At 39.9% G+C, this 24,619-nt stretch overlaps 1 protein-coding gene across 5 annotated transcripts in view; it reads left to right on the forward strand.

The window, feature by feature from the left end:
- The window catches only part of GRIP2 (glutamate receptor interacting protein 2), a 577,942-nt gene that overhangs the window by 486,515 nt on the left and 66,808 nt on the right, over positions 1–24,619 (forward strand). For all 5 annotated transcript variants that reach the window (XM_089520933.1, XM_089520954.1, XM_089520964.1 and 2 more), the window contains exons 8-12: positions 14,826–14,973; positions 17,001–17,170; positions 18,283–18,408; positions 19,929–20,081; positions 21,608–21,794. In XM_089520933.1, coding sequence (XP_089377059.1) covers positions 14,826–14,973; positions 17,001–17,170; positions 18,283–18,408; positions 19,929–20,081; positions 21,608–21,794 — 784 coding nt within the window. The remainder of the gene's footprint in view (positions 1–14,825; positions 14,974–17,000; positions 17,171–18,282; positions 18,409–19,928; positions 20,082–21,607; positions 21,795–24,619) is intronic.

The following is a 24,619-nucleotide window of genomic DNA, read 5'->3' on the forward strand; positions in this document are numbered from 1 at the left end:
CATTGAACATTAAATTTATTTATTTATTTATTTATTACACTTATGCCTCTTCTGTATTTTTTTTAAAGGAAGCTGGAAAAATTGGATCACAACTTATGGTACCTGAAGGCTTTGTTCTGCCTATCCTCTTTCCATATTTGAAATTCAAAGGTGCTCTGAGGTGGTCCCTCCTACAATACCTGGAGTTGGGAAAATAACGAACATGTACAAATAGAATAGATACACATTGGCAGAAATGAATAAAGGAGGTTCACAGCTTGCAAGTAACTGACATAGAAATAGGCTTTCAGTGACATCAGTCTAATTCATGCTTGCCGAATATGGTTGGTTGACACTGATGTAAACTGGCTTATTGCAGTAAAGCACAGCAGAGTGAATATTTTCTTCCCCTTCTGCCTTGTAGGCACAGATATTTCATCTGTTTTGTTCACTGCTTTGTGTCAGCCAACATGTAGTACATCCTTATGACACTGTTATTCCTTAAGTTTTCTGTGTGGGATAACAGTGGGGAGAAATTCCTCTTCTTTTCTGCAATCCCACGTGAAGGACAAGAATTCTTGGTGCTGTCTGAATGGAAGAGAGAGGGTCTCTCTCAATAGGTAACAAAAAGTATCAGTTAGTATTAACAGTTTTCAGTTCTTTTTGGTTTGATTATGAGTACATATTCATGGGTTTGCATCCAGTCTCTTTCTGAAATAGAGATTATTCATATCATATCATATCTCTGCCACCTTTCTCCCAGAAAGGGACCTAAGGCAACTCACAATATAAAAGCATTTTTAAAACTTTACAATAAATTTTTAAATAACAATTAAACTATCTATTTAAAACAGTATAAAATTAATATAAAAACATACAGATGTTTAAAACATAACTAAAACACGCGGCCCAAATAAAAGCCACATTGTGTATAGGAAAACTTTGACAATTTCTATTTCTGAGTTAGGTAGATTGAATTTATGAAGATCCTCCTTAGTCATTATTTTTCTTTTCTTTATTTTCAGCGTTCATAATTTACATTTTCATCTTTGACCTTTTTTTAGTAATTGTTCCAAGCCTGTGAAGTTTTCCACTAGTAGTTTGGTGTCATCTGCATATCTTAGATTGTTGATGTTCCTTTCATCTATCTTCATTCCTCCTTCTTCTGAGTCTAAACTTGCTCTTCATATAATATTTTCTGCATATAGATTAAACAAATCGAGTGTGCTATTTGGAAGCAAGTCTGTTTTTCCATATTCTGTTCTAACAGTAGTCTCTTTTCTTAAGTACAGATTTCTCTTCAGGACTATCAAATGTAATGTCACTTCTTTTTCTTTAGGAGCATTCCATCATTTTTCATGTCTATGCAGTCAAAAGCTTTGCATTTTGTGCATGACTTTCTACATAACTTGTGTTCAGAAAATATGCAAATACTATAGGCCCGGAACAGATGGACCAAATAAAGGTATTTTTGGCCACTTTGGATGTGTGGTGTTCAAAGTGGCCTGAAGCTATACTAAAGCCATGCTGTGGTCCTTTAGACCGAATTAAAAAGGAGCTGAGATAATCTGGCTCCTGGGAGCGTTGGTTGGGTCTATAGTCTATAAAGCACATGATGATTTTCATCTGAAATTCTTTGATGCACTCCACTACCAATTGTATATTTGCAGTGTGGTCCCTAGTGCCTCTTCCTTACTTGAACCCCTCTTGAGCATCTGGATTTCTCTATATATATATCATTGGAGTCTATGTTGCAGAATGTTAAGCATAAATTTGCTTGCTTGGGAAATTAATGCTGTGGTCCTATTGTTACTGCGGTATTTTGTGTTTCCTCTTTTGAGTATGGGAATATATATTGATTGTTTCCAGTCTGTTGGCCATCATTTTGTTTTCCGTATTTGCTGACATGTTTTAGTTAACACTTCAGTTGATTCTGTCTGCATGGATTATAGCAATTCAATTGGACTATCATACGTTCCTGATTTATTCTTCCCAATTTCTTAGTGCAGCTTCCACTTCACTTCCTCGAATTTGAAGTTCATCTTCATATGGTTCTTCATTCCAAGGGTCATTCATTTTATCATCTTTTTTATATAGCTCTGCTGTGTATATGGAGCTTCAAAATAAAATCAGTTTGTACAGGAACAACACCTGGGATTTCCACAGACGTTTCCTCACCTGGAGGTTCTAGGGAAGTGATAGGAAATGGCTCCTTACTTTTATGCAAAAGGGTGGGGGAGACTTGGGGTCCCCACCTCAGTGTCAGCATCTTCTTGGTACTTTGGGGGGGAATTATTAACTCAAAAGGAGGCCTTTAAAGAGGGGTAACTTAAAAGGTCTTTCCACCTATATAAACCAGTACTAACTGCAGAGTGATTCCAGTTTCAATGAATAAAAGAGTTTTATTTATAAATTTGCACAGATGCATTCACACACACAAATACAATGAAACTTTAAGAATCATAGAATTATTATTATTATTATTAAACATTATTTATAAAGCAATGTAAATTTGCACAGTGCTGTACATACTGAGTATACAAAAATTAGACCAAAAATTAAAAGCCTGCCTAAGATGTACAATCTAAGACTCTAACAAGGCTAACAGGAAAAGTTTGAAAAGCTCAATAGTGAGGAATTGGAATTAGAAGGGTTGATAATTACCAGTCCCGAAGAGAGGGTTGTATGGAAGATGGAGAGTGGCTTATACAGACAATGAGAACTATACAGAGAGTGAAACTCTGAACTATAGAACAGAGCCTCAGTCTGTAGCAGCGAATTGGCTATGTATGGAGTGGATATTATATCCTGTTCTGCACCCTCAAGGAGTATTTGGTGTTATCCTGCATTGTAACAAAGATCTAATGGGTTTCCCATGGAATTGACAAAAGGACCACATTGGTTGATGCCTTTAATTCTGCAGTGACAAAACATTGATTGGATTTGAGACAATATTCTGGATTGTCAGACAGAAAGGTTACCCAAAATGTAAAGGCCCCAAGAGGGCAGCCACCATCAATATTCAAACAGGGGGGTTTAATTAGCTCAAATGATGGCTGTGAGAGGGCTTTGGGTTACTAAAGCCAGAGTCAGACCTGTGTATAACAGTTCCAAAAGTAAGAACTCCAGAATGGAAGTTCCAAGTGATTTTTATTTAGAAAATAAAAAACCCACCATTCACACAAGAGCACTCATTCACACACACATTCAAGAACTAACAATATAAAGGTGCCAGCTGATAGCAGAGGGCAATACTGTACTGGACTCAGCATGCAGCCTTAGGATTGTGGGTGGCCTGTGTGTGCCAAAGAGTCAAGGGAGATATGGACAGGATGTGTGTCTGACTTCAACTGAGACCGAATTGGGACTGCCTGAGTGGGCACATATATAGGGTTAATCCTATCCTGGGGCAATTTCAGGACTTGAATAAATTTTCCAGGTGGGACAATGAGGAAGGAAGCTGAGAACCATCCAATCATCCATGCAGATTTCCCTAGACAAAGATGTATCTCTCCTGGAGGAAGAAGTTCTTCAACTTCTGTTTTCTTGCTAACACAGATATTGTACTCACAATTGTTTCCATCGACGATGGGCTTATGCAGATTTTGATCATTGGCAGATTCCCCTGAGCTACAGGCCAGGAGCTCCCAATCTGGCTTTAAAGGATCTCCTTACATGGTTCCAGATTTCCTTATGTGGTCAAAGTGGCTTCCTCTGCACTGGAGCATCCTCCAAGCTCCAAGTCATTTGACAACCCCTTTAATATCAGGTTTATACTGAATCAAGGGACCCTACAAGGAGGGGTGATCTTTGGGGTAACAGGGTGAATAGGATCACAGCCTAGGGTGGGGAGGAGATATGGTCTTTAACTGCTTTGTGGTGGGACTTGCTCAGTCCCCACTGCCAGAGGATATGAGGAAATCCTGGGGGAGATTGTAGTAATCCGCAAACCCATTTACTTTTTATTTTAGTAACATCTAAGTATTCCGCATGCCTTTGGGCCAGTGTGCCTTTCCCATGTGAAACTTTCTAGTGTTCCAAAGGTCACTGTGACCCCTTAAAATATGCCTGACACTAGATATCAAATATGAAAATATGAAACCCCATATTCAGCGAGAGGGGTATGTGGTGTGTTAACATTAGAAAAGAAAACTTTGTCTGTTTTACAGATTTAATGGAGAACCTTAAGGATTTTGATATGCAGTTGGTGTTGTGGCGTTCAGGTGCTATAGCTGCCTGTTATATGTCAAGCAGGGTCTGGAGCAAGTTTATGATCTGGTTTAAGTGAGACTTCTACAATGCCATCCTTCCCATTTCCTTTTTGCCTGATTTTTCCAGTATTTCTCACAGATGAATATTTGCTGGTCTGCAGTACTTTCTGCCCATTCACCCCTCACTGGGCACAAATTAAGTACTTAGTTTCAAATCAGTCACTCAGATGATCACTATTAATCCACACCTTAAAGGCATCCCAGGGTTTAGTTTGAGAATTAAAATGAGAACTGTGCCACATGTGTCTTGGATCTAAAAACACCCAAAGGTTTAAGTAACTAAATAATCCTTCCTACACCTGACTGAGAAGGGGACATATCAATATTTTGCAGACAGGGAACCTTGAAGTTCGTCATATGTGTGTAAAGAATTTTGTGTCAGTGGTGGGATCATAGATGTCCCTTATTTATCTTGAAGCATGGAAGCATCACTCTCCTTTTCAAAAAATGAAAGCACCATGCTGTTCCCTTTGCATGTAGCATTTAAATTAGAGGCTGGGTGGCAGCAGTGGGGTTGTTGGTGATGGGAAGAGGAGGAGGAGGAGAGGAAGCAGAGGAAGAGGAAGGTGATATTGTTTTTTCTCCCACTACAAGCTGAAGGAAAATTTCAGTTGTCACTGCTTATAGTCTAAGAAGCAAAAAGGGGATGTAGATAAAGTAATCTGAACCCTCCCCCCACTTATCTCATCATAGGTGACACCTCCATTCCATCCCACCATTTTTCTCAGCTGAAGTTTCTGTACCCCAAGTGAGCCTGGTTGAGACAAAAGCATCTAATGTTAGAAAAGTTTTAGAGAAGTAAGCTGAGGGAGGATTTCCCCATATAGCACACACCATGAACGTGCTTTCTATATGTTAGTAGCAATATTTGCCACTGTCACATCTACCTTGGCCTTTTGAGAAGCAAGGAAGAGCAGCTTGTTGTCTCAAGCAATTTTGTGGAGTGACTCAATCTAATATGAAAGATGCAAAGCCTTGCAGTATCCTTTCTGCAGGGAGCTTGGTGATGAGAGACAGAAATTGGCTTGTGAGTAGCAAGCATTGCATGTTAGGTGCATGTGGTGAAGAATTATATATGTGATGTATTAAGATGCTCATCCTCTTCTCCAAGCAGTAAAACCTACCAGGACACAGCACCTACCTTTGAAAGAGTGTCACTGGAGGCTTATGGGGGGTGTTGTGCTATATATAGTATATCTCTGTGTGTACTCTCTCTCTCTCTCTCTCTCTCTCACACACACACACACACACACACACAGACACACACAGAGAGAGAGAGAGAGAGAGAGAGAGAGTGAGAGTGAGTGATCGGGTCTACAATATCTGAAAGACCATATTCTCCCACAAAAGCAGGCATGGGTTTGAGATCCGCAGGTGAGATCCTTCTCTTGGAGCCACCACCTTCAGAGGCTTCTCTTCCACACTCATCATCATCATCATCATCATCATCATCATCATCATCATCATCTCCACCTATGTGATTTCTTCCAGGCTATGGAAATCCTTTCCTGGGGGGGGGGGGGGGGCTAGACTGGCACCCTTTCTATTGTCCTTTTGTCAGCAGGCCAAGAGCTTTTTATTCAAGTAGGTCTTCAACAGTTGAGTGCTTGGAGACACAACTCTTAAAGACACCAATAGATAATCAAATCCCACCAGAGCGATTGTGTCTCTGTCGAAGGAAGCTAAACCAGTCAATGGAGCCACATCTCAGGGATGCTTTATATGTTATAAATTTTAATATGTCAGATGCAAGCATTTCAAATGCACGTCTTGTGAACACATATATCATATAGATACGCTTAAGGAACAGTGACTGGCTGCAGTTCCTTTGTGTGTATTTTTTAGTCATAAAACAGAGTTTGTATTGTGAGAAAAATAATAGTCACAAAGCTACATCAGTGGCATTGCTGGAACATCAGACACCCCCTTCATGTCTGATGGCATCTTTATGAATGGTACTTGTGATGCCACATTGGAGGCACATGCAGTTCATTTCCCCCTCCCTCAGAGAACTGACATTGTTCTTCCCAGGTGTCCTTTGAAGTGTAAACTATGTTAGAAATCAGCAAGTGGTTGTTGCTAAGGGAAAGTCAAATCAATTTTCCCCCCAGTTCCCAAATTGTCAATTTTATTCCTGCTGAATATAGGATGCATTTTGTGGGAAAGAGGATATTTCTGGTGAGGCCTGTTTGATCTCCTTTAGACTCATCTGTGCTGCTCCCTCCCTAGTATATTTTCTGCTGAACCAGTTCATCTGTTAGTTTTCCTGTTGGTGAATTGCAGGCAGCCCCCTGCCCTCCTAATAATGCTGAGAGGCCAAATTCATTGCTTGTAAAGCGTTTTGCAATTCTTACTGGGTAGTCAATACAATTGTGCAAGACATTATTAGGCTTTCAGGGCCAAGCTTCCTTTATTGATCAATTCTACATGAATTATAAAAGCTGCTGCTATGTGTGACTCCCCCCTCCCAATAGTTGTATATCTCTGCCCTTTTTGCTCTCTTAGCTCAGCTGTAACAGATGTCTTGCCCTTGGTAGTCACAGTACTGTATTTCACTGAGCCACCACTTAAATTCCTGCATCTGAAACCAGTTGACTACATTCTGTCAGTTAGAATCATATTTATAATATGTTAAGCTTTGTTCTGACAAATCCATACAGTTATCAGTACAATGTGTCGGCCTTGTGACTTTTCCTGGCTTTGTCCTGGTTTCTCCTGGTTTTCTTTTGGTCTGTCTGAGGCTCCATCCTTCCTTGATTCAACCTCTCTGTATTGTTGGTATTGTCTTATACTAAAGATTATGCAGATATTTGGACCTAATCATATGGAATCAGGTTCTTGATCCATCAAGCCCAGTATATTGTGTGTGTGTGTGTGTGTGTGTGTATGTGTGTATATATACACTCTGTGCTTTTTCTGACTGGAGATGTCAAAGCATGGCTTGTGGACCTTCTATGTGCAAAGTACAGATTCTTCGATTGAACTATGGAATCTTCAGTGAACAAGGCTAGATGTGAACAGGAGGAAGGGATATGGAACAGTAGGTATGTCACATCTAGTACTGCCCTTAGTGGAAATGTGGATGGGTGATCTCTCTTTGGCATTTCCCGTGGAAGTCAGAGCCAGACAAACAACAAATCCTAATAATTTTACCTGATGTCAGCAGCATGTGGTGTCTGATGTACCTGGCTCTTGGTAGTGTAACTCAGTTAACATGGGCATTGCCAAGGCTAAAGGTCTTTACTCCGTTCTCATCCCTCTCAATTTGCCTGCAGCCTTTGACACCGTTAATCACTGTCTCCTAATTGACATACTCTCTGACCTTGGGTTCTCAGACTCTGTCCTTGACTGGTTTAGATCTTACTTGTCTGGCAGATCTTTTGCAGTAGTTGCAGGTGGTCAGACTTCTTCTCCTGTTCCCTTATCTGTTGGAGTTCCCCAGGGCTCTGTTCTGGGTTCCCTTCTGTTTTCTCTCTACACACTGTCCTTAGGTAAACTCATTAGCTCTTTTGGCTTTTCCTACCATCTGTATGCCGATGACACCCAGTTGTATCTTTCCGCCCCTGACCTTTCTCCAAGGCTTGAACAGCAAGTCTCGTCTTGTCTCACAGCTGTCTCGCAGTGGATGCACCATCGGCGTTTGAAGCTCAACATGTCCAAGACGGAGCTTCTTGTCTTTCCTCCTAAGTCCACCCTTCAACACTCCTTTTCTGTCTCTGTGGACAACATTTCTATTCAACCAGTCCAGCAAGCCCACAGTTTTGGTTTTATCTTTGATTCTTCTCTGTCATGTATCCCTCAGATCCAGACCACAGCCAAGGCTTGTAGATTCTTTTTATACAATATTGCCAAAATCCGACCATATCTCTCTGCCTCTACTGCCAAGATCTTGGTCCATGCCCTAGTGATCTCACGACTTGATTACTGTAATGTCCTCCTGGCTGGGCTTCCTCTTTCTCACCTCCGTCCTTTAATCTCTGTCCAGCATTCAGCTGCACGCATTATCACATCCGCCCACTGCTCTGACCACATCTCTCCTTTGTTGGCATCCCTTCACTGGCTCCCCCTCCCTTTCCGCATTCAGTATAAGCTCCTGCTGTCGACATTTAAAGCCCTCCATGGACTGGCCCCTCCTTACTTATCAGACCTTCTTTCTTCTCACCCGGGCCCTCCGTTCTGGTAGTCAAGGGTTCCTGTCTCAGCCCAGGATTTCCTCTGCCCCATCCTGGATTCGCCCCTTTTCACTTGCTGCCCCTCACTCCTGGAACCTTCTTCCCCCACAAGCAAGAGCCATCACTTCTTTAACCAGCTTCAAAACGGAGTTGAAAACCATCCTGTTCAGAGAAGCCTTCCCAGGCATTGCATAATTGTCGCTTACTATTTGATGTTCTTTTGGTGCCTGTTTATTGAACCATTTCCTGTATTGCTATGTACTGTATATGTATTATCCTACTTGAGAGTATGTATTTTCCCTGGAAGAAGATTAACCATCCATTATGAAGCCAAGCTCTCCCTCCAGTCCACCTGCCTTGGTCCAGGCCTCGGAGGTAGAGAGGAACTGCTGAACCTCTTACCCTTTCCCTCCACCACTCCCTTCTCCTTTTGTGTCATGTCTTTTTAGATTGTAAGCCTAAGGGCAGGGAACCGTCTAATTAAAAAGATTGTATGTACAGCGCTGTGTAAATTTACAGCACTTCATAAATAAAGGTTAATAATAATAATAATAATAATAATAATAATAATAATAATAATAATAATAATAATTGCCAGATAGTCTGGATATTCCATCAGAGTGAAGCATCTGATGCCTTTTGGTAGATGCATCTTTTTCTGTTCTTTTCCTCCAAAAGTTAATATTTTGCATTTCCTTCATTTAGGTTCTCACTGTGAGCTAAACATTATAAGCCTTCATTGAATTAGCATGCCTCTTGTTTGTTTGGCACATTAAAACAAATATCTTGTAACATTTTGAATTTGGATCCTTTCCAACCCCCAACCCCCCACCCCCAAAGGTCTATATTTGTTTACAGAGTTACGTGTTGGAAGATAATATCTTTCTGCAGTGAAATTGTAGGGTGGGCTGGGGCTGAGGGGTTTATAGTCTTGCCTATGTGGTGGGAGATCCTTTTTTTAAAAAAATAATAATAATTACATTACAAATATATGTACCGTACTGTGGCCCTTGAGTGAGAAACTATAGGATTTGTTCAAAAGACTAGCACAAAAATGGTGAACCACTGGCAAAGAGAATGGGGCAGCATTGCAGATTATGGGGAGCAGGGATCCATGTCACTCATGTGACCAGATGTCATACAGCATTCACAACATGTGTTGTGCTGGTGGCAAGGTAAGAAGTCTACATTTTCTCATCACCCTAAAACCCTAAAACTGTTGAATGTTGAACAAATGTGACTTTCCTGCAGGAAGAGCCACCCGGACGCCTCACAGAGAGGTCCAGATTGCACCAGGCTGAGACTGGGGCCAGCACCGCTGTGTTGCTGCTTGCCTCTCCAAGCAATTACTCAGATGACATGGAGACATGTCTTGAGAGACCTGTGGCCCTCACAAGGGTTAAAGGGAGATCTGGGCAAAATCCAAACCCAAATCATGGAGAAGTCTCATGCAATTTGGAGGGGGACTTCCAGACCTTAAATATAGGCTGGCACCCATGGCTCAGACCAGTTGGATCCAGGCCATGGACGTGACCCATCCCACCCACCTTAATTTTGTTGTTACGATATCCTCAGACTTCAGCTAGTCACCTTTGGGGCTGGGAGGGAATTTTCCAGTGTTATCGGGGCATGGGTTTTTTGCCCTCCCTGGGGGTATTGGATATGTTGTACATGTACTCTTGCCACATATGGTATATTTGTATCTTGGATGACACTTAGCTGTGGTGTCTTGTCTTGATAATTCTGGTGCTGCTTGGCAGGTGCTGCCTGTTCCTGTGTTCATTCCTTATCTACTTTCTTAGGTGCAGCATAAGCTAGAAACATGTGCAGCTTTGTCACAACTTGGGGTACCTGAAGGGGTCATTGAGCACAAGATGAATGTCAACAGGCAGTCTCAGAAGGAGCTCGAATGGAGGAAGCCTTTGACTTGCATTCTTGATGGGCTCTGTCTTCCTGACAACCAAGTTTACAGTTAGTTTAGCCATATTCAGCAAATTATCATGACAGTGATTGATTTATGAGGGCAGATGATTGATTTATGATAGGATAATGATTTATTTAGAACTATTTTATGACTGATTTATATACATGCTTAAGTTTGATTTATGCCTGTAATGATTAATTATGCTTGTAATTTGATTGATTTATCACCTATTTTATAATGGATTTAGTGTATGCTGTATGATTGACTTACAATGGCATTATGATTGATTTATGACCCAATTATGATTTAGTTGTTTATATCTTATGATTGAATTATGATGGCATTCATGATGGCTTTATGATGACATTTAAGATTGATTTATGGTCCCTGTATAAGCATTAAAAATTGTAGCCATCTTTTAACCCAACACATGGTGTCTGGACCCTGATCTGTCCGAGTGCAATGGACAAGTCAGTTTATTACTGGCTTCTGACAAGTTTGCATGTATTCAGCTATTAGTCCATTCTGTCTTATTTTCGTATGCTTGGGGACTAAAAAAATGCTTAAAATTTAAGTATATTTTCATATGTAGCATTTTTAAAGTATTTTTGAGCCAAGAATTGCACTGTAAAAGTCAGAAGTACACAGTCCAAATTACTGTGTTCATATCTGCATATTAGTCCAGAAAATGCAGATTGTGCAAAACAAAATAGTCCCTCGTTTCTATTTTTCCTGCAGTTTCAGTTCCCCGAAAACAGTGGAGTACCAACTGTATACACATTGTTCAAGAAAACATAAGCTGAGCAGCTCCTTGTGGAAAGATGTAGCCAAACGCCTAAGTAAAAGTCCGATCCTGTAAATTGTCTAGAATAATACGATAGTAGTTACTGAATTGTGATTTTGGGGGATAATAAGTACTGAATGAATATCTTAGAAATAACAATTCAAAAGCAATTTATGCAATGTGTGTGCTTTGCAAAACTATCATTGTAAAGTGCATTAGAGAGCAGCACAACAAAATTATTTCTAATGAGGGTAAGTATGCTCAGAGCTGTGTGTATGTGCTACCTGTATGAGTTACCTGCAGTAAGAAAACCTAAATGTGCCTTTTTTCCTCTCTGTGCTGAAACCCTTAAGACTTTATCACACATGGCTTTTAAATTGCCATAAAAGTTCAGTAATAATTGCCTTTGGCAATACTTATCACACAACTCTGTCTCTTCTTGTCTTTCACCTTGCCATTGTTGAGGAACACCCATCAATCCTAATTGCACTAGTTATCAAGTGCAGTAAATCATCCTGTTGCAGTTCCAGGATTGTCTGATCATGTGGTGTCACTGTCTCTGCCTCTCCCCTTCCCCTTTGCTATTCCAAAATAACTGGGTTGTGAGTTGTTGTTGTTTTGGTTTTTTTTAAAAAAAAAACATGGAGTTTAAAATGACAGAGTTAGCATAACTCTGGGATTGTGTTAAGAAAACACACACACACAAACATTATCATAAAATGGATCATAAAGTACCAAGGCCAAGTACCAGGAGGAAACAGAGATGGTCTATAGTCAATAGAGGGGGTTGGATCATAGATCAGTATCAGGAAGGAAAAGTGAAAAACCTTGCTCATGACAAAACAAGGGATGCAGGATTTCCTTGAACTGATTCCATCAGCTTTTTCTTTGAAGTAATGAAATATGTTGCTATGACACTCTGCACATCTAGAGCAGACTGAAGGTCCTAATTGCAAGCTCTATGGTGATAAGATTTTTTCTCTCCCAGCTACTCCATTAGTCCCCCTGTTCCTGACTTACTGAGAGGAGGTTTTATGTTTCTTGATAAGAAAAGTATTTGCTACCCAGAGTATAGTCCTTTATATCCCCAATCTTCATATCATTAAGGATTAATGGAAGATATTTGAAACTGACCAGAGCCAAGTATAGAATCATAGAATCGTAGAGTTGGAAGAGACCACAAGGGCCATCCAGTCCAACCCCCTGCCATGCAGGAAATCACAATCAAAGCATCCCCGACAGATGGCCATCCAGCCTCTGTTTGAAGACCTCTAAGGAAGGAGACTCCACTACACTTCGAGGGAGTTTGTTCCACTGTCGAACAGCCCTTACTGTCAGGAAGTTCCTCCTAATGTTGAGGTGGAATCTCTTTTCCTGCAGCTTGCATCCATTGCTCCGGGTCCTAGTCTCTGGAGCAGCAGAAAACAAGCTTGCTCCCTCCTCAATATGACATCCCTTCATCTGTATTTTAATTTTAAAACATGCACTACTTGGATGCATTTCCACCTCAGGTGTAGTGTTGGCCATGAGTTATGCTGATTTGTGTTTGGGATGAGGGAGATGTGTCCAAGTCATTAAGTTTTTTTCTGATCAGAAATAATTTTGAAAACAGGGACGATAGCATTCCCTTCTTTCTGGACATTGTAGGACTGGGCTTGACCACGGCTCTAATCATACTCCTGAGCTTACAACTACTCTCAAACCGGAGCTGGAGGGTGTGCTTTTGGACTACAACTCCCATAATCTCTCAGTCAGCATAGCCAGTGGCTGAGGGATTTAAGGAGTTGCAGTCCAAAAAAGTAACCTTTTTTAAGTTTGGAGGAGAACAGCTACCCATTGTGCATGTGAAAATAACAAACGTTTTAAAATATAAAAGCAATAAATTGCTTAGCAGTGAGGTTCCCATAGCTATATAAAATAGATTTTTTTCAAAAAAAGTTAGAAACAGGTGACAGTCATATATATGCTTCAGAGAGATGTAAAATGTACTAAAGATGTAAAATTTCTAGAAATGTTCAATTCATGAGTCCTTTTCCTCTCTTTTTTCAGATTTTTTTTTTAGAAATTATCAGAAAAATTGATACACGCAATATTAGAACCCTTTCCAGATTGATTTCTACTCTGTTATTTTAGGAACATAAAATATACTATATATATATATATATATATATATATAACTTTGTTGTAATTTTGTAATTATCATGACCGATATAGAAAAGTACCCTTGATTCTGAATGTAATTACTGGTTCAATTACATTTACAATCCCTTAGTTGAATGTGAGTTTACACCTTAGCTAGTTACACTTCCTTAAATGAATTCTGAAAATACTGTTATTCCTATCTGTTGTTGTGTTAACTAGGGTAAATTGCCTAGAAGCAGAGTTGTGCTTACTAGATCAAAAGAACACAAATATTCATCAAGCTTTGCACCTCATTTGCAGACCAATATGAGATCATTTTCCTAAATCTGAACAGGTGGATAACTCAAATTAAAAGTCATTGCATGGTTGTGGTCTGGCGCCATTTCTGAGCTGTTTAGTTTTAGCTATATTTTTAAAATAACAAATTAGATGCTTGAAACTAAGCAAATGGGATATTTGTAGATTGTCACTGATGGTGTGAATAGAATAATGTTTGAATATTAATATATAAAATGAGATGAGGTATTTATTTATTTTACCTTCCATCTAGGAATAATTAAATAGCTTTCCTTCCTTCCTTTTGTTATGGGTGAAGCAATGAGGGCCAAGGATTCAAAACTGAATGACCTCTTCACAGTTCATTATATGAGCACATTTGCCAGACATACTCCATTGGGTATATGCAGTGCTAAGCACCAGGGCATATATAAAGGAGAAGTCGATCTCCAAACAGAGCATGTCTTGGTGGTTATATATCTTCATACGTTTTATTGCTCTTTGTCTCTGCAGCGCACTGTATGATGTTAAAACTGGGATGAAGGTGAATGTCAGATATATGACCACAAGAACAGAGCCAGATACAAACCTGGAAAACATGATGTTAGGGAGTTACCTGTCAACTTTAATGAACCTGCAGTCCAATCTGCAGCTGTATCCAACATAGGTGGATGGATGAGCATCCTAAATCAGCAAGCAGTTAATTGGGCCCTTCTGAGGAACAATTCCAGCAACTACCCAGAGCCGCATATTCATCCAGTTCTCCTGGCCTGAGTAGACCTGCCAAGAAACCATAGAGAGAGAAAGGCAGATTCAGCCCCAGGGCCCCTTAAAGAACACACACTTCATCAAGGAGGAGGTAGATGTCTGTGAAGTATGCATTCCTCATTATTAACCTGTTTTTTTCCTGCAACAGGATTTCCTCAGAAACATATTTCTCAGCAGTGAGACTTGCAATTTAAGCCTGCATTTGCTTTCTAATGACCAGTCACAAAACAATCATACAAAATAAAAGATATGCAAGTGTGGAAAGTCATGCACTATGGGGAAACAGGCATATTTCCCCACTTTGGGGAGCACATCTGCCAAAAGAAAGTAGAAGAAGAAAGGAAAAAATGTATATGACCTGGACTCAGAGATGCACTAAAAAGAATACTACCTATGGTACAAGTCAAGCATCCTGTAGACAATCACTCCTTGCCCTTTTCCATCCCAGTTGGTATCCTGGTTGAGAGGATTTGGGTAGAAGCAACTTTAAATGCCTTTTTCTTTTATAGATACAGTTGCCAATGCTTCAGGCCCTTTGCTAGTGGAAATTGCAAAGACACCTGGCTCTGCACTAGGAATCACACTAGCAACGAACACACATCGGAATAAGCAGGTCATAGTCATTGACAAGATCAAGCCAGCCAGCGTAGTAGACAGGTATGAAGCTAAATGGTGTTGATGAACTTCAAGGTTTATGTTCTTTCCTTTTTCACATTACTGAAATTTATCTCATCCCCACTTTCCCTTTTCTAAAACCATAAGGTTGTTTCAGAGGGGTATGTAGAAGTTGGCAGTACACCAATGTAAGCTGTACTCCACACTGGTGATAAATCCTAAGCAAGGGATAGCCACCATAGTCTCTATAGCCAAAATGCTCAAGCGGTAGTTTTCAAAATTTCCCCCCTGAAAATTTATTAGGATTCCTTGATAAGAAAATGAATCATGGAAGATTTCCCTGAAAAAGAGCTTGCCAGTTCCATACCAATGTTTCCTTGCAATCTACAAACACGTGTTTGTGTTGAAAAGCATTTTCAGTTCAATCAGAGCAATAACAAGACCCAACAGACCAAGTGAGTGTAAAATGAATGTATCCCGAGTATATATCTCTACACTGCAGGGTTTCATGAGAAGTGCTCCCAAGATTCCTTTGCAGACAAATGGATGTAGGACAGTGTTCTTTCAAGCATGGAAAGTGTTATTTCAAGCACTTTGAAAACTAATATAAGACAAATACTGGACCTTGCAGCAAGCTTCTGACCATGCTGTTAGAAAGGAATTTAGCATGCCTTATGGTCAAGAATAACTAAATTTTGTTTGTCAGAGATTAATTAGATCCTGTTGAATTTGCAATATGAACATACGTTTAGAGTTCCAGCTCATTGACAGAGTGATGACTTGCTGGCAAAAGGTGACACAAGTATGCCTTATTGTCAGATTTCTTCTTAAACAGATTGTATTTTTCTTTTGTATGCAGGTGAATGCACAGTTCATTTCTTGTACAGTTTCCAGAACTCTTTTCTTAAGAGCATAGTGGCACTGGTTGCAGATGTCCTCCATATCAATGGGGCAATCTGAATTTTAATGTAGCTGTCCAAGGTGCTGGAACTATTTTGGTGATTGGGTTGAGCACCTTGGATTGTCCCTTTATATCTCAGGCTCAAACCCAATGGTCCTGACTATATAGAAGCCACCACCCTCCTTTATTATTATAGCATTCAAATTTTCTTTGTTTAATTATTTTTAATAAAATAAATAATAATACTTTATTATTATTATTATTATTATAGCATTCAAATTTTTCCTTTTCTCACTTATTTTCCAGTTTTCTTCTTTTTTGTTGTTGCTTTTCTTTCAGGGCAGATTGTGTGAAGATCACTCCTTCCTCAATCTAAATATCATACCTTTTCACTATTTGAGTTCTGAATGAATGTGGTTGCATAGGTATATGCTACTTTAGCAGAAGGGTCCTCCTCGTTTTAGTACCATTTTTAGTACCAATGTGCATCATTGCACTGCATTTTTGCTTTTTTTCATCTTTCTTTTAAAGGTTATATTTGTCCATTTTTCCTGCTGGATCATACCAACCCTCCTCTCTCTCCCTCATGCAAGTGCCAGAGATGGCAAAGAGTAAAAGCTAGTGAGAATGATATTAGGGTTATTTATTGTCCTGGATACTTATAAGAAAGACATCTCTTAGATTTTTTCTGGCATTTTGCGAGTTGAGAGGGGTCAATGAGTGTTTTCACACACACACACCCCAAAAAAACTTCAAAGAATACTTTTATTGAAAGTAATATAACTTAAGAAAGTTTGTCAGAACAAAATAAAATTTACAATCTAGCAGCATTCCTTAGCAAAATATGTAATAAATTCATATGCACACACTTGCCTTCACTGTGATTTCTGTATTTTCAACCAAATCAAGATTGAATGTCTGGCTTTTAAATTTTTCTCATCTGTTGAATTCAACCAATAGTAACAAACAAACAAATAAATAAACCCTGGCAGAAGTAGATTGATACAATGCCACCAGTTGTTAGGTGTGGATACAGGATGAATCCTGATACAGTGCCACCAGTTGTTAGGTGTGGGTACAGGATGAATCTGTTGGATTTTGGACTCTTGTAGTAAGAGTCACAGACAAGTGCCTTCTCTGCTGACATTGGTGTGTGTTTTTCTTGCAGATGTGGGGCCTTGCACATTGGAGATCACATCCTTTCTATTGATGGCACTAGCACAGAGCACTGTTCCTTGTTAGAGGCCACCCAGCTCTTAGCTGCAACATCAGAAAATGTCAAGCTGGAGATACTACCTGCTCACCAGAGTAGACTTCCCCTCAAGCCTCCAGACACAGGTGTGTGTGCCAGAATGGTCTCCAACATCTGCTTCCTCAAGGAGCTGGTCTGACACAGGCATGTTCATGATAGGATCGTCTGTTATAGGCTCACCTTAGGGTTGCCATGACTGGAAGACACACAACAACAAAACAAATAACAAATATAGTTTTTAGTTCATGTACTTAATGAAAACTGTGGGTGGCAGATAATGTTTTAGAAGAGGCATTTCCCTTCTTTCTCACATATGAGGTTATGTCTCTTATAATATGGTGCCAGCTGGAAGGCCGGCATCCTCTAAAAAATGAAGAAAAACAGTTAGCCCTTGGTATCCACTGGAGTTTGATTCCATGTAAAACTTTCAGAACAAGGAGTTGGGTTGCATATACACTCGTCACTCCACATTTGCAGCTTTGACCTTTGCAGCTTTGATTATTCATGCATTTGATTAATATGTTCTCTCTAAGAACATCTAGGGTCCTCCAGTGCAACAATATGGTCAACTTTAACCAACATTTGCACTGAAGGACCTAGAGATCACTAGAAAGAACACTGCACTAGGCATTTGTAGCTCCTCCAGCATAATTCTGTTGTCAGTGTCTGGCAGATGTTGACCACAGTGTTGCACTGGAGGACCTAGAGATTCCTAGATAGGTATTCTCTCAGGTAAAAATATAGTGGCTTTGTTATTTGCAGTTTTTCCACATTCACAGAGGTCCTGTGCCCTTAACCCCAGTGAATGTGAATGGATGAGTGCACTCACACACAGAAAAAGGTCTTGAACTCTAAAGTGGAATCCCTGCCTGATCTATATGCTGATATAACATCTATTCTTTCTAGAACCCAGGTTGGCAGGACTGCATGGCTAAAAAGCAAGGTTTGAGGAGGTGACATATCCTTTTATTCTAGCAAACAAGTAAAGGCCCTGGGGCTGCCTGTGTAACTCAGGTGTGATCTTATAACCTTTTTTGTAAATAATAGCAAGCTTACTTTGCCTCTCATATATAAATATAGTTACACAGAGGGAGACTGAGAGAGAGAGATGTGGACCTTGCAGGGAGAAAGGTGGGTAAATAAATAAAATATTTGACATTATATTTATCTTCTCCTTTCTGTATTATGATGACTAAAGTCAAAGTGCAAAAGAGTGATCACCACCATTGCTGGGATCCCTGTGTCAGCTATTGCCACACCCACCATCCAGGACACTGCAAGACACCTACCTGGAACCAGGCATCCAGCCAGGATTATTGCAAATGTAAGGCAAAACATTTTTCTATTGTTGATCTGCACAGCCATCATTTGCATTCTTGGAAAGGAACACTGGGAGGTCATTGCTTGAGTGACAGAAGCTGCTTTAGTGTGGCTGTTCTATTGGGCCAGGCACATGTCAAGCTGTTCGTGACACCTTCTCCTGAAGAAGCACTAACTTCTAACTTAGCCTTCCCTCAAGCATCCCAGTGCTTCACCTTTCTGCTACTTCCCTGCCCTTGTAACCTATGCTCAGTATTCCTTGGATATCTGCCTCTTTTCTGCTTGTCCATTGAATATAGATTTTAATTTTAGCCATTGGATTAGGTCTAGGTTGCCATTTGTCTCTGAAAACCTGGAAAATCATATATTAAAGGGACTAAAAAAATGCCCTGGCTGCCTGGACCAGCTGAAGCAGTAAATTCCAGATTTCTCCTTCCTCACAGACCTATGGATAAATTAAAAAGTGACAGTGGCAATAAAGTGTTGTGTGGTGATTGTGTTGGCTGCTTGAGCATACGACTAGGCAGTAAGGTGGAACTTTGCTTTCAAACAGCCTTGGGAGAGTAAAAGAAGTCCCTTTACACTCTGGGATTGGTTGGAAACCTCCTTTTCTTCACACCAGCTAGGGCAGTGATGGCGAACCTATGGCATGCATGCCAGAGGTGGCACTCAGAGCCCTCTCTGTGGGCACACATGCTGTAGCCCTAGCACAGAGTTTGCCAGAGTTTGTTACTAGAAAGCCAGAGGGATGTGGCACTTTGCAATAAATAAGTGGGGTCTGGGTTGCAGTTTGGGCACTTGGTCTGTAAAAGGTTCACCATCACTGAGCTAGGGGATGAAAGAAAAAAAGAGCACTTAGTTTGGTAATAGTACTGAGGGTGAAACATAATGGTAGAAAAACTGCAGTAATTCTGTGTTGAATTTGCATAATCGGAATATATATTAATAATTTTCATCCAAATTTGCATTAGATGCCAGTTAGATGCCTGGATATGGGGAACAAGATTATGGCATCCCTAATTAGGTCTATGTCACTTCCATTGCACACAGAGTGAATTGGTTGACAGTGGTATGCGGTGTAGGAGCACAATCTTTAACTAAATTCCTTCATTGAATAATGTGAGTCAGGAGAGCTTAGGGAACTCTTTACTATGAAAGCTTTGAGAAAACTCCTTTTGGCAGGAATTTGGCGGGTTCTTGTAATTATGTAAATCAATAAATTTACAGTGCTTTATAAATAAAGGTTAATAATAATAATAATAATAATAATAATAATATGCAAGTATACAGCATAGGCAATATGGGAAGGTTTTTAGATATGATGCGTTTTCAGGTTCTTTGGGGCTGGGAAAACAATTATCAATTGGTGATTTATTCTGATGTACAGGGATGTGGTATATAAATGGTTGTATGTTGTTAATGATAAGAATATACAGTATATGCATGGTTTCAAAGTTCATCCTAACAGTGCTGACAAGGCAGGTTCATTCTCAGCACTAAACCTGGTTCCTGTATTTTGTCCAGCTCTTGTAGCTGCCAACTTTGCATCTCCCACACTGAATACATCAGGGTTTGCCTGCCAGAATTCCAATACTCTACCTCGGAGCAATCATGCCATGAGCCCACGGGCCACCATGATGAGGCGAAGACAGAGGAAGAAAGAGCACAAAAGCTCATGTAAGATTTGCAAGCACTTCTGGGGGAAGGTGGATAGATGTGTCCTGTTAGCAATTTCCCAGGATTACTTGTGCTCTCTCTCTAATTGCTTTCAGATTTCCTGTCTCTTTGTTCATGTTTCACTTGGTCACAAAAAAGAGAATGAGCAAGCTATCAGTCCTTCTTTGATTTGTAACATGTGCAACTGGGATCTCTAGCACATCCCGTGGCCTTTCATTCTGCCCCCTGCTCCCCCAAAAAACCCATCTAGAAACCAGGAACTTCTCCTTGTCATCTCTTCTTTCCCCCTCAAGCTTTAAAACAAGGTGGAGGTCACCGTTTCCAAAAATCTGACTTCCAGTGGGTTTCCTTTTTTACATCCCCCTCATGTTTTTCCCCCCAGGACCTGATTTGTGGCCAAAATAGGGGACAGTGAAATAATAAAGATTGGTAAATTGGACTAACAACTCCACTCTTACAATGGACTGGAAACCTGCTTTTATAGCATTTCAAGGGTTCCTGCAGTTTCAAATTAAACACTTCCTTTTTGCTGGTTCAAGCTATTTTACTGGCTCCAACTGACCAAAACTGAGGGATTACTGAATAATTTCACTCTTTTTGTAAGTGGCCAATGTTTGTCAGTTAGCTTCCTGTAAATGGAGCAGAAAGTCTTTAGGTACAGATTTTCTTTCATTGTTTCATATTTTTAAAATAGCACTATTTCACTATTTTAACCAAGAAAAAATTGAGAGGAAATAAGTAACTAAAAAGATATTTCCTGAATAGAACTTACTTTTGATTGATCCTGGCCAAGGGGAATTGTGTTGCTAGTTAATATAGCACTCTTCTAAATGCTGGACTTTTAAATGCTGGGTAATATCCCCACACAATGCCAGAAAAGTGGGACTGGGAGAAATGAAACCTAAACCAGAAGCCAAAATGAGTAAACTCAAGTTATCATACTTTGGACATTGCATGAGACAACATGACATGTTAGGAAAAAAGATAATGCTTGGTAAAATGGAAGGTAGTTAGGGAAAAAAGAAAAAGACTGCATAGCAGATAAATGGATTCCTTCAGGGAAACTATAGCCCTGCGTTTGCAAGACCTGAGCAGAGCTGTTAATAGCAGGGTGCCATGCAGGTCTCTCATTCACAAGATTCACAGGATCACCATAGGTTGAGGCCTGCTTTATGTCAGTTGACAACAATAACAACAACAACAAATCCCTACACAGTATACCCATTTTAAGTCTTAATTCCACTTCCAGCAAATTGTGAAAAAGCACTGGAATGGGAACACCTGCCTAGTGATGAAGACCATTTTATTTTGGGTTTGTCTTTCTTCATTGCATCCTGTTCCTTTCTGTTCTTTGTGATCTTTCTAAAAGAAGTTGTTTTTAGAGGACACTATAACCACAGCAACGAGTTATCCACTGACTTGCATACATGTATCATGTAATGAAAAGGATGCACCATTGCAAATACTGTTTCATGAGTTCTGGATGGATAAGTATTGTTTTAATGTAACTATCTCTCTTGTTCCAGTGTCATTGGCTTCTAGTACCATAGGTCCTGGAGGACAGATTGTTCACACGGAAACAACAGAAGTGATTCTAAGAGGAGATCCTTTGAATGGCTTTGGACTACAGCTGCAGGGGGGTATCTTTGCTACTGAAACACTCTCTTCTCCACCTCTTATCCGATTTATTGAGCCTGACAGCCCAGCAGAAAGGTTAGAGACCTTGCTCTTGGGTTTCAACGGATGTTGATAGTGTTCTCTTTTGTTAATAGAGGTGTCTCCCCCCACAGAGAGGTCACTTCTTTATTACCTTCTTCTGAATTCTAATTGTTCCTGACTTTGTACTTGTGCATCCATCAAGGGAGTATTAATAGGAAACGCATGCCTGACACAGAATATTTATCAAAGGGACTACCTATTTATGTTCTGTTTTAACATAGCTTGCTACTTTGCTTTGTTATGCTGAATGTCATAATGGGGTGGGGGTGAGGGAATTCTATCCGGGTTTTCGTCATCTTTGTGTTGCATTTCAGACTTTAACAACCAAAAGCAGTCTCCCATGAAATTATCATGGTCAATTAACATTATGCTGTAATGTTCTTGGTGGACCTGCACCTCAGTTAACCCAAGGAAGCTCTGCTTTATGGCTTAAGATGTAACTACTCTGATACAGGATCAGTTTTCTTAAACACAGCAGGAAGCCTTTATCTTTGGGAAAAGAGTGCTTTCTGTGTCTGCGCTTTTGTGTGTATGTACACACATGCATGTTTAAATAAATGAGAATATCTACAGTAATGTTAGATGCAGTTTGAAAAAACATTACCTATATCCTGCATGAGAAGAATTTTGCTTTCAAGTGTTAGATTAATGCAGGTTCATTACCAAATGGATACACTTGATAGACAGTGAAAAGGGTTGGTTGGAATTTAGAATGTATATTGGAAAGAGAAACCTATTGTGCTGTTGTGTAAACATAATAATAAAAGTATAGTGTCTAAATCAAGAGAAGTAATAGTGCCACTGTATTCTGCTTTGGTCAGGCCCCACCTGGAATACTGTGTCCAGTTCTGGGCACCACAATTTAAAAAGGATGTTGAGAAACTGGAGCGTGTCCAAAGGAGGGCGACTAAAATGGTGAAAGGTCTGGAAACCATACCCTATGAGGAACGACTTAGGGAGCTGGGGATGTTTAGCCTGGAGAAGAGAAGGTTAAGAGGTGATATGATAGCCCTGTTTAAATATTTGAAAGGAAGTCATATTGAGGAGGGAGCAAGCTTGTTTTCTGCTGCTCCAGAGAACAGGACCCGGAACAATGGATGCAAGCTGAAGGAAAAGAGATTCCACCTCAACATTAGGAAGAACTTCCTGACAGTAAGGGCTGTTCAACAGTGGAACACACTCCTCCGGAGTGTAGTGGAGTCTCCTTCCCTGGAGGTCTTCAAACAGAGGCTGGATGGCCATCTGTCGGGGATGCTTTGATTTGGATTTCCTGCATGGCAGGGGGTTGGACTGGATGGCACTTGCGGTCTCTTCCAACTCTATGGTTCTATGATTCTGTGAAATGTAAATGGGCTATTATGATGTGATCTGGTGTCTCTTTAAAAAAGTAATAATTATGAGGAGCATTTTCTATGCTTTAACTTGTTGTCTGTATTTTTCTTGGATAATCTTTGGGAACAGGCATGGTGTAGTGGTTTGAGTATTGGGTTACAACTCTGGAGACAAGGGTTCAAATCTGCACTCGGCCACAGAAACGCATTGCATGAACTTGGGCAAGCCACTTTCCATCATCCTTGGAGGGAAGGAAAGGCAAACCCCCTCTGAACAAATCATGCCAAGAAAATCCCCTGATAGGGCCACTTTAGAGTCACCATAAGTCGGAAATGACTTGAAAGCACACAATAATAACAAAGCACTGTCAATCTTTTTTCAGCAGTAATAAGAAAATTGAAATGAATGATCATTGCTTTGTTCAGTTGTGGTCATTGTGCCACAGGCAGTTTGCAGGTGAAGCAAGTGATATTTTAGGTCGTTCCTTTGTAGAATTCATTTGACCACTTCATTGTTATAAACTAAGATTGTAATCTCAAAGATCTTGGAATCTGCCTGATTTCTCAGGTGTGCTTGCCAAGTCCTACACAAGAGCAATGTGTTGCTGCATGGGCATGCCTCAATAAAGTGAATCACATGTTCCTCCATTCCGTGCCTGCTCTATAGGATTTTAGGCTTGCATGTTCATTTTTCTCTCTTCACTCTTGATTATGAGGAGTGATGGGTTGCTAACAGAGTACATTGGCTACACCTTGGTTCCACTGAAAACACTAGAGAATTGTTTCATCATTATTAAGTTTTCACATTGAATTCAAGGTGACCTCACTGAAATAATTTAACCTGGATCCAGCTATTTTTGTGCTGTTCTTGGCTGTAAAAGATTTATTTATTTTTTTAATTTAAAAATTGGGGTCTAACACTAAGTATAACACTAAGTTCTCCAATTTACACCCCATGTCCTGCTCACTTAATTCAGCATATTGTCTTGATATATATATAGTTTATGCATATTGTGTAATCTATTAGGTTTATGTGGGGGCTCTGCACCTTATGATTAACTATATTTGACAGCCTACTGACAGCTCAATAAATCACCGGGTTCTCCTGCTTGTCTATGGGATAATTAAGCACACAATATATGGCTGGTGTGTTGTGTGCAGTTTTCAAAGAATATTTGTATTCCAGGAGTTATTATGTGCAAAATTTGTACATGGTATTTTTGTGCAGAAAACAGCATTTTCTGTGGAGCAAATGACAATATATTTTATATTCTAGTAATTACAGTATTATTTAACATAATATTTAGAATTATAATATTTTTCTTCATAGGAAATGCTATTACCCATACAAAAAAATGTGCAAATTTTACACAGAATAAGTTCCAAACTGTGAAGATTTTGATCTGTTCAGGGTTCTCCTCATCAGGAGCCCCATTATGATTATTATTAACCTTTATTTATAAAGCGCTGTTAATTTACACAGCGCTG

The sequence above is a fragment of the Sceloporus occidentalis genome, unplaced genomic scaffold (assembly GCF_023333645.1).
Source record: "Sceloporus occidentalis isolate IW3139 unplaced genomic scaffold, rSceOcc1.0.p SCAF_1, whole genome shotgun sequence".
NCBI classification, from domain to species: domain Eukaryota; kingdom Metazoa; phylum Chordata; class Lepidosauria; order Squamata; family Phrynosomatidae; genus Sceloporus; species Sceloporus occidentalis.